General features: G+C 55.7%; 1 protein-coding gene across 2 annotated transcripts; it reads left to right on the top strand.

Moving 5' to 3' along the window:
* The first annotated feature begins 4169 nt into the window (after positions 1-4169).
* Positions 4170-8242, top strand: GFRA4 (GDNF family receptor alpha 4). 2 transcript variants are annotated; one of them, XM_003277959.1, is made up of 6 exons: positions 4170-4215; positions 6268-6613; positions 6693-6802; positions 6897-7031; positions 7306-7397; positions 7550-8242. In XM_003277959.1, exons 1-6 carry the CDS (start codon positions 4170-4172, stop codon positions 7628-7630), a joined length of 810 nt encoding a protein of 269 aa, XP_003278007.1. In that variant the 3' UTR covers positions 7631-8242. The 2 variants fall into 2 exon arrangements, with proteins under 2 accessions (XP_003278007.1, XP_012367227.1); XM_012511773.2 differs by having other exon boundaries at positions 6268-6799; positions 6883-7031; positions 7550-7630.
* Positions 8243-9731: the final 1489 nt, after the last annotated feature.

Below are 9731 nucleotides of genomic sequence, written 5' to 3'. Positions count from 1 at the left end.
CCACTCCGCAAGCCCAAGGGGCCAGGTGAGAGTGCTCTCTAAAGCCCTCTCCTGCCTCAGTTGTAGTTGCAAAATTTTAATTTATGAAGGTGACTGAATGATGACACAGAGGCCAATGCTGTTGAAAGAAGTTATTACTCACAGTTTCCCACCATGCACGGCCACAGTCGGGAGGCAGTAGGTTTGGTCCAGGGACAGAATCAGGAGCGAGTGGAAGGCACAGGCCACAGCCCTCAGTGCCGTTTCCACTGGGGAGGCAAGGCAGGCCAGGGGAAGAGGGCAGGATTGGCATTTTGAATCATTCTGGTGGGCTTTGGGGCATGGGGTTGGGCTCTAGTTGTCTGGGTCGGTACCTGGCCCTGAGCTGGTTGAGGGCAGGGGAAATACTGGCTTGGTATGTGAGAGTTCCTTGAAGGGGGTGGTTGGTGTATGGACTCAAGATTGGTCGGTTTGCATATGAAAGTCATGAGTTGTTTCTGATCTCCAGGAATCAAGCAGTTTCTCTCCAGCCAACAAGCCCCCACCCCGAGATGTTAAACCATCATAAAATAGAGAATCTAAGGCCAGACATGGTGGCTCACGCCTGTAATCCCAGCACTTTGGGAGGCCAAGGCGGGCGGATCATTTGAGGTCAAGAGTTCGAGACCAGCCTGTCCAATGTGGTGAAACCCCATCTCTACTAAAAATACAAAAATTAGCCTGGTGTGGTGGCACGTGCCTATAATCCCAGCTACTCAGGAGGCTGCGGCAGGAGAACTGCTTGAACATGGGAGGTGGAGGTTGCAGTGAGCTGAGATCACGCCACTGTACTCCAGCCTGAGCAACAAGAGCAAGACTCCGTCTCAAAAAAAAAAAAAAAAAAAGAGAGAATCTAAAAATACATGTTAATATACCTCCCCCGCTCTTACCCTTCAGGAGGGGGTGTCTAGACCCCGTGGGGCTCCAGCTACAAGGGACCCTAGGGGAGGCCAACTCTGCCCTCTTGGGTATTCCTTAAGACTGCCCAGCTCCCCCTCCACCCCTTCCCCATTCAGTGGCGAACCCTGGGGAAGCCACGTGGGAAGGAAAGAGGGCTCTAAGAGGGGAGGCCCCAGTCTGGGGGAGAGGCCTGTCTGGAGCCCGGGATCACCTGGCTGTGCTGGAGAACTGGAGAAGAGAAGCTCAGCGGAAAGGAGCTGGCATGGGGCCAACAGCAGAAAAGCAGGAGGCACGCAGAAGTGACTGGGAAGCAGGAGGGCAGGCATGGACCCTGAGGCTGAGTAGGGGGTGCTGAGGAGCAGAGTGGACATCGAGCTGGGGGCAGTGAGCGAGCCCAGCTCAGCTGTGATGCCCTCTCTTTGGCCACCCAACTACCAGCTATTTGGGCTGCCCCGGGAGAGACTGGGCTTCCTCTGACACTCTGTGGCCTGCAGCCATCTGTCACGCCTTCTTCTCTCCCTCCCCCTCCCTTGACTTGTGGCACCCACAGACAGGTGGGAGAGTGCACCTGCCCTGTGTGGTCAGAGCTTGGTTTTGAGTTTCCTTCCCTCACCCCTTTCCTCCCACACGCCAAAACACAAGAGGATGTGTCAGAGGCCTGTGAACCAAAGCAACTCCATCTTGAATAGGGGCTGAGGAAAATAAGGCTGAGACCTACTGGGCTGTGTTTCCAGTTACGGCATTCTACGTCACAGGATGAGATAGGAGATACAGGTCATAAAGACCTTGCTGATAAAACAGTTTGCAGTAGGCCGGGCTCGGTGGCTCATGCCTGTAATCCCAGCACTTTGGGAGGCTGAGGTGGGCAGATCACCTGAGGTCAGGAGTTCAAGACCAGCCTGGCCAACAAGGTGAAACCTCATCTCTACTAAAAATACAAAAACTAGCCAGGCATGGTGGTGTGTGCCTGTAATCCCAGCTACTCGGGAGGCTGAGGCAGGAGAATCGCTTGAACCCAGGAGGTGGAGGTTGCAGTGAGCTGAGATCGTATCAATGCACTCCAGCCTGGAGCGAGACTCCGTCTCAAAAAACAAAACAAACGAACAAAAAATCAGGCTGCAGTATAGAAGCTGGCTAAAACCCACCCAAACCAAGACGGTGATGAGAGTGACCTCTGGTCGTCCCCACTGCTACACTCCCACCAGCGCCATGACAGGTTACAGATGCCATGGCAGTATCAGGAAGTTACCATATGTGGTCTAAAAAGGGGAGACATGAACAATCCACCCCTGTTTAGCATATCATCCAGAAATAACCATAAAAATGGGCAACCAGCAGCCCTCAGGGCTGCTCTGTCTATGGAGTAGCCATTCTTTTATTCTTTTACTTTCCTAATAAACTTGCTTTCACTTTACAGACTCGTCTCAAATTCTTTCTTGCACGAGATCCAAGAACCCTCTCCTGGGGTCTGAATCTGGACCCCTTTCCGGGAACAGATGTCGTAGAGTGAACCACTGCAGGGGCATCTTGGTTTACATTTTGCTTCAGTGGCCATGGTTAGCACAGCAGAAAGCACATCACAGTCTTCCGATTAATAAAAAACACTAGGAAATGAACCACCACAAACCACAGACAGATGTACTGAGACAGGATAGGTAGTCAAGAAAGTGACCATGTTCTAGGTGCGCAGCAGCAACTGTGGTGACTGTACAGTCAACAAGCCTCAGCACTGGCATTGCAATTGAGCTCATTCAAGCAAAGCTATCTTCAGCAGGGACTTCTCCCTCTAGACAGCAAGCGCATTTTTATTTTACCTATCCTCACACTGATCCTTTGCTCATTATAATAGTAAAAAACACACCCCTGTGTGCAGATTTAAGATGCTAATGAGGCCGAGCACAGTTGCTCACGTCTGTAATTCCAGCACTTTGGGAGGCAGAGGTGGGCGGATCACTTGAGGTTAGAAGTTCGAGACCAGCCTGGCCAACATGGTGAAACCTCGTCTCTACTAAAAATACAAAAATTAGCCGGGCATGGTGGCGGGCGCCTGTAATCCCAGCTACTTGGGAGGCTGAGGCAGGAGAATCGCTTGAACCTGGGAGGTGGAGGTTGCAGTGAGCCAAGATCGTGCCACTGCACTCCAGCCTGAGCAACAGGGCAAGACATCATTTTTTTTTTGTTTTTAAGTCAAGACAAATCATGGTGGGGGCTTTTTTGGTTACTTTTTAAATCTCAGTGTTGAGACTTTATTTGAGACAGGGCCTTACTCTGTTGCCTAGGTTGGATGAGATTTTTAACCTCAATATTTACTTATAGAATAACTTTTTGGTTAGTCAAAACAATGCTGTGTGTGTCTCATTCTGATCAGAATAAAACATCAGACAACTCAAGAGAAACATTCTACAAAATAACTGGCCAGGATTCTTCAAAAGTGTCAAGGGTAAAGATAAGGAAAGATGAAGGAACTCCCAGACTGAGGAGAATAAGGAGACAACTGTGATGTGGGATCCTAGAATGGATCTTGGAACAGAAAAAGGACATTAGTGGAAAAATGGGAAATGCAAAACAGTCTACAGTTTTGTTAATAGGATTGTACCAAGGTTAGTTTCCTAGCTGTAATGATTGGACTATGATTAAGTAAGATGTACCATTAGGGGAAGCTGGGTGAAGGGTGTAAGGAAAATGCTTACATTTTCCAACTTTTCTGCAAGTCTAAAATTAGTCAACAATAAGAAGTTTAAAATAGGCCAGGCATGGTGGCTCACACCATGGACCTGTCATCCTAGCACTTTGAGAGGCCGAGGTGGGAGGATCGTTTGAGCCCAGGAGTTCAAGACCAGCCTGGGCAATAGGGCGAGACCTGAACTCTATTCAAAAAAATTTTTTTAAGTTTAAAATAAAATTATATAAAAAAGGAAAAGAAAAATGTTTCACAGCGTTCCTAGTTTAGCATGGAGAGACCAGGTCTCCCTGGGTGGTTGTCTGTGTGTTGCTGGGTGTGTGTGGCGGGGCTAGTGTGTTGGGGTCCATCTAGGTATATTCAGGCGCCAGATCCTGTGGCTCCCAGGTTTACCTGAAGGTGCAGCCTGGGGTGGAGACTTAATGAGGGCGGGGAGTTGTCGCAGCAAAGGCTCCTCCCAGGGGTATCAGCACAGACAGCTGGGTTTTCACTGTGTTCCTGCTCCAGAGGCACTAGGAAGGGGGTGCCTATCAGGGCTCTGCCAGCCATCCTTCTCTGTTGAACGTCCAGCATGGTCCACTGCCTGGGGCCTGCGCTGCTGCTGCTGCTGTTACTGGGTGAGTGCCCCTCTCTTCCCCTGGACCCCGAACCCTGGCCTCTCTGTTCCTGCTCCTCAGTGACAAGGTGGGAGGGCAAGAGATTCCAGGAAAAGCTGAACCACAGGAAGGGTTGCCAGGGAGAGGCCTGTGCGCAGGGCTTGGGGACACCTGGCAATCGATCCCACCATGTGCTGAGCACCTCGCCTCCCAGCCCAGTCAAGCCACCACCGCCATCCCCCTCCAGCCTTGGCATCCCCACCCCAGGAACTTTTGCCTATTGTCTGCCGTCTCCCAACTCTCTCACCCTCCCCTCAGCCCCAGCCCTCTTACCCATCACACAGATTCCTTGCCGTGAATCTTTGGTGTTGTTCATCTGTTGTTCCACCTTCTTGGACTGCTCCTTCCCTGCATGGATGTTGCGGAGGGAGGGGTCACTTTACTGAGTGTAGTGTGGAAAGTGGAATCTGGTAAAGGTTTAAGGTGGAGGAGATCTTGCAGCTGAGATGAGCTGCTGTAAGGGTGGAGACTGGGTAAGGGTGTTCTGGGCAAGGGTGACAGGTAAGCAACAGGCAGAGGTGGGTCCAAACCCTTAGGCAACACCAGGTGCTGGTGTGTGCAGCTGAGACCCAGGGATGTGCCTGGCAAGTCTGTGAGAGGAGAGCAAAGTGTGCCCTTTGGGGAGGGGAGGAAGAGAGGACTCACCGCGCTGCCGTCTATCCCCTCCACTCAGGGACCATTCTAAGCTCTCAACCTATGTTCATCCTTCCTGCAGAGGCCGGTGCTGAAGTCACAGCAGGAATCACTCTCACCACATGGTCCAATCCACGGCCTGAAAGACACGGCCATTGCCAGAGAGGCACCCTGCTCCCAGCCTGGGGTGGGATACCACCCCCTAGCCCATGTGCACAAACACACAGGGAGATGGATGAGGGGCCAGGCTGTGTATGTCCACCCAGGCTGGGCACCAGAAAGGCTTCTAGTCTGAATGAGATGTTCCAGACTGGAGAACTTATGGAGGCTGGGGGGCATTCGATTAGCCTGGTTTTGGTGACTCAAATCCTGGGAAAGGGCTGTCAAGTCCCAACTTCCAGTTTTCCTGGCTCCATTTAGACATAGCCTGTGGGCATCTGGGCAGAGCTCGCCCTCTGTCTACCCAACCCCTGGTGTGTGACTGTGGTGCCAGACACCTTCTCTGTCTCCAGCAGGGTGTCACCTATCCTGGGGCCTGGTCACTAAAACCACTGATGAACCCTTGGGTCCTGTGGCTCAGGACAAAGCCCGGCGGTGTGTCGTCAGGGACTTCTCTGAATCCACACCCTGGCAGCCAGGACTCAGTGGGTTCTTCAGTGGCCAGAGCTCTTGCATGAATCTGCTCTCCCCTGGCTGATGAAGGGTGGAGGGGCTGGAGGAAGCCAGTCCAGATGGGGCAGGATGACCTCGACTCAAGGGAGCATCAGGAAGGGCTGGAGAGGGGAGACACCGATGCAGGGGGCAGGAGGAGGAGCAGGAGGTCAGGAAAGAGGGAGAAACAGAAATCAATAGACCCACCCAAAGGGTCTCCATGGTAGGGGATAAGGGGTGAGGTGGAGGGGGTAGAGGAGGAAAGGTATGGTGTCACAGCCTGTCATTAAGAGACTAGGAGCAGCCACTGTCTTCTATACCATCTCTGGTTTTAAAGTCTCCATTGGCCAGATCCCCAGAAAGCCTCATTGTTCCCCTGTCAGGTAGTGCCCATGAGTGTAGGAGGAGCCCCTGGACCCGTCTTTGGACGTGTGTGGCGCTTCTGGGAATGGTGGTGATGCCCGGGAAGGAGGGGCTTCAGCTTCTGGGGAAGGCCTGGCTCAGCCTCGATGCTCCCTCTCCATCCCTGAGGTGTTGCAGGGCCCTCCAGAGCCCGCCGCTGCCCATCCCCACGACGGAGAGCCGATCAGTGCCAGTCGGCTCCGCCTTTGGGCCACACTCTGTGCCTTCTCGGGTTTTCGGTGTCCCCCTTCCAGGGGCGTGGATGGGCTGGGTGAAGTGTGCATGCGGGGCGCACGGAGACCTGCAGCCTGCCCGCCCCTTTCCCAGGGTCGGTGAGCTCGGTCAGAGGGAACCGATGTGTGGACGCGGCCGAAGCCTGCACGGCGGACGCTAGGTGCCAGCGGCTGCGCTCCGAGTACGTGGCGCAGTGCCTGGGCCGGGTCGCGCAGGGGGGCTGTCCCCGCGCCCGCTGCCGCCGGGCCCTGCGCCGCTTCTTCGCCCGCGGGCCGCCCGCGCTCACCCACGCACTGCTCTTCTGCCCGTGCGCGGGCCCCGCGTGCGCCGAGCGTCGGCGCCAGACCTTCGTGCCCTCCTGCGCCTTTTCGGGGCCCGGCCCCGCGCCGCCCTCCTGCCTTGAGCCCTTAAACTTCTGCGAGCGCAGCCGAGTCTGCAGGTGCGCGCGGGAGGGGGCGGGGCCGTGGCGAGGGTGGGGTCGGGGCCTGTCTCCCGCTCACCGCCCTCCGGCCGCGCAGGCCTCGCCTCCTGGCCTTTCAGGTCTCGTGCACCCCAGCGCCCAGCGCTCCCGACGGCTGCCTGCTGGACCAGCGCGCCCGCTGCCTGCGTGCCTACGCGGGCCTCGTGGGTACGCGCGGCCGGGATCTGGGCGCGGGCGGGGGCTCTCCAGGGGATATCTCCGCCTGGGTGGGCCGATGACCTCGCCCTCGGGGTCCCCGCAGGCACCGCCGTCACCCCTAACTACGTGGACAACGTGAGCGCGCGCGTGGCGCCCTGGTGCGACTGCGGAGCCAGCGGGAACCGGCGTGAGGACTGCGAAGCCTTCCGGGGGCTCTTTACAAGGAACCGCTGCTTGGGTGAGGGGCCCGGGCGGGGGTGGAGAGGGAGTTGGGGCGGCGCTTACTGCCCCCTCCCAAGCCACCTGGCCGGGAGCCATTTTAGAGGGGAGAATGGAAGACTGTACAGTTGAGTCACTCTGTCACAGCTGTCATTATTTTGTTATTCCTCACCACGCACCTTCCGTCCCGAGGAGCCAGTCTTTGCAGCAGGAGGTCTCTCACTTTGTCCCCTGTGCTGGGCCCTGTGCTAGGGTTTCCCAGCCAAGTCCACCCTGGACCCCTCCCTCCACAGATGGTGCCATTCAGGCCTTTGCCAGCGGGTGGCCCCCAGTCCTGCTGGACCAGCTGAACCCCCAGGGAGACCCGGAGCACAGCGTCCTGCAGGTAGGTGCAGGGAGGGAAGGGTGAGCTGGCACCTTCACACCCTTCCGTGCCTGGTGGGCCTGGGTGGAGGCATGAAGGGCCTGGGGTGGGGTGCAGGCAGAGGGCAGAGACAGGCTTTTGCCTCAAGTCTGCACTTGGCTCCCACCCCCAAGGTGTCCTTCGCATGCAGGGCCCTGGAGAGACGCTCCCTGCTCTCCATAGTTCCTGTCCTGGCGCTCCTGGCCCTGCTCTGACTAGGACAGCAACCTCGGACAGCACAGCCAGCTACCCCACCCTGCCTGCCTGGGCCGCCTCTGTGGCCTACTGGTCCTTTGAGAAGGGACTGGCTTACCCCCCAAGCCGGCCCTGGTGCTTTCACCCTGCTGCCCTTTGTAGGTTTGGACACCCTGTGTGCGGTCCCCTGGGGCGAGGGATGTAGGCTGGGGCCTGACTGCAAAGCCCCTGGTCTCCCTGTCAGGAGGCATCTTGGTTGTAGGTCCCTTTATCCACAGACTTTGAGACCATTGGGGTCTCCCACAAGGTGGGGTCAGGAGAGGGTCACTTTTGTAGCTGAGACCTCTCTGGAGCCCCAGATCTCCTAGAGCAGGTCAGAGACCATCCAGAATCCCAGAATTCTAGGAAATTATATTAGCCTCCCAAGCATTCCTAAGGAATCCATCGGACAAGACCCCTTCTAACACTGCATCCTCCCAACTGGGCATTACCCACCATTGTAGCCACCTGTGCACCGTGACCATGCTGGCAGAGTCTTTCCTGTTCCCCATATGCTGCTTGATGGGCCCCACCCTGTGCCCTGCCTGGCATTGGCCCTGTGGCCATCTTCCCCCTGGTTTCCTGCAGCTGTAGGAATAACATGCAGTGCTTATTAAATCTATGTGTGCTGAGACTGACCTTGCTTTTATGTGATCTGTGTCGTGGGAGCCTGGAGACCAGGGTCTGCCACTGGGTGTATCCCTGCTGGCCTGTGTGACCTCCAGTGGCCTCAGAACCTGTCTGGGCCCCATCACCTCACCTAAGGAAGCTGAAATGAATCAGCTCTCACCTCCTCGCGGCAGGGATTTTCATTGCTTTCCTCTCTTCTTTCTCTCCCCACTAGTACTCAGATAATGAAACTGCGTTTCCCAGCCTCCCTTGCAGCTGGGGGTGGCCATGTCACACACACTGCCCAACGTAGACCCAGCAGATGCTAAGAGCATTGGTTTTTTTTGTCTGTTTGTTTTTGAGACAGGGTCTCACTCTGTCACCAGGCAGTAGTGCAGTGGCATGATCATAGTCCACTGCAGCCCTGAACCCCTGGGGTGAAATGATCCTCCCGCCTCCCGCCTGCCTCCTTCTTCCTCCAAAGCTTGGAGACTCCTGATGAGGAAGGGGTTCCTGTGTCACTAGCGGCTCCTTCTCAATCTGCTTGAGGTTTGGCAAGAGGTTAAAGTGGAGGTTGTGGGGGCCTTCCTCAGAGACCTCTCTGGGCCATTGCAGCGCATGCCCCAGCCCCTGGGAATGGTGGCTGGTAACACAGCTCAGAGCTGTCCCCTTCTGTAGGGAATTGCACTCCCAGAAATGCCTGTCCACTTTTACTCTGCTCCCAGAGGCAACTGCAGCCAGTGACTGCCTCAAGGGACAATGCGGTGTGCTGTTCCTGCTCCAGAGCCCCTGTGGGGTCAAGCTGAGGCTAGACTCCAGCTGGGACCCCCACCTGGCTCAGCTCCCGCCCCTGCCCGCCTCCTCCTGCTCTCCTCACTGGCAGGTTCCCCCGAAGGCATTCCCTCCACAAATCATGGCATTTGAGAACTCCTGTCTTGGGCGTGGGTTCTAGAGATCCTGACCTAAGATACAGGGGTTAGGTACAGACCACACCAAAACTCAGGCCTGGAGCTGTCCTGATTGGAAAAAGAGCCACCAGCTCTGAGTTCAGGTGTGGACTTAGCAGCTCACATCAGACCCACAAACACTACTTGCTGGCAGCTGTCCACCAGCCTCTCAGCTTCAGTCAGGACTCTCTTTTTTTGAGACAGAGCCTCGCTTTGTTATGTAGCGTGGAGTGCAGTGGTGCAGTCTTGGCTCACTGCAACCTCCACCTCCCAGGTTCAAGTGATTCTCCCACCTCAGCCTCCCGAATAACTGGGATTACAGGGACATGCCACCATGCCCGGCTAATTTTTGTATTTTTAGTAAAAACAAGGTTTCACCTTTTGGTCAGGCTGCTCTTGAACTCCTGACCTCAGGTGATCCGCCTGCCTTGGCCTCCCAAATTGCTGGGATTACAGGCATGAGCCACTGTGCCCGGCCAAGGACTCTCTTGACTGTAACAAACAAATCAGAGTGGCTTGAGCATGT

Source organism: Nomascus leucogenys, chromosome 13, assembly GCF_006542625.1.
Source record: "Nomascus leucogenys isolate Asia chromosome 13, Asia_NLE_v1, whole genome shotgun sequence".
NCBI lineage: Eukaryota > Metazoa > Chordata > Mammalia > Primates > Hylobatidae > Nomascus > Nomascus leucogenys.
This window is presented reverse-complemented; position numbering and strand designations above follow the sequence as displayed.

What these genes read in the sequence shown, in the direction of transcription:
- GFRA4 (XM_012511773.2), top strand. Translation starts at nt 4,170, where the DNA reads ATGGTCCACTGCCTGGGGCCTGCGCTGCTGCTGCTGCTGTTACTGG. An exon ending in GCTGCTGCTGCTGTTACTGG is followed by an intron (nt 4,216 to 6,267) that starts GTGAGTGCCCCT and finishes CCCCTTTCCCAG; the next exon opens with GGTCGGTGAGCTCGGTCAGA. An exon ending in TACAAGGAACCGCTGCTTGG is followed by an intron (nt 7,032 to 7,305) that starts GTGAGGGGCCCG and finishes CTCCCTCCACAG; the next exon opens with ATGGTGCCATTCAGGCCTTT.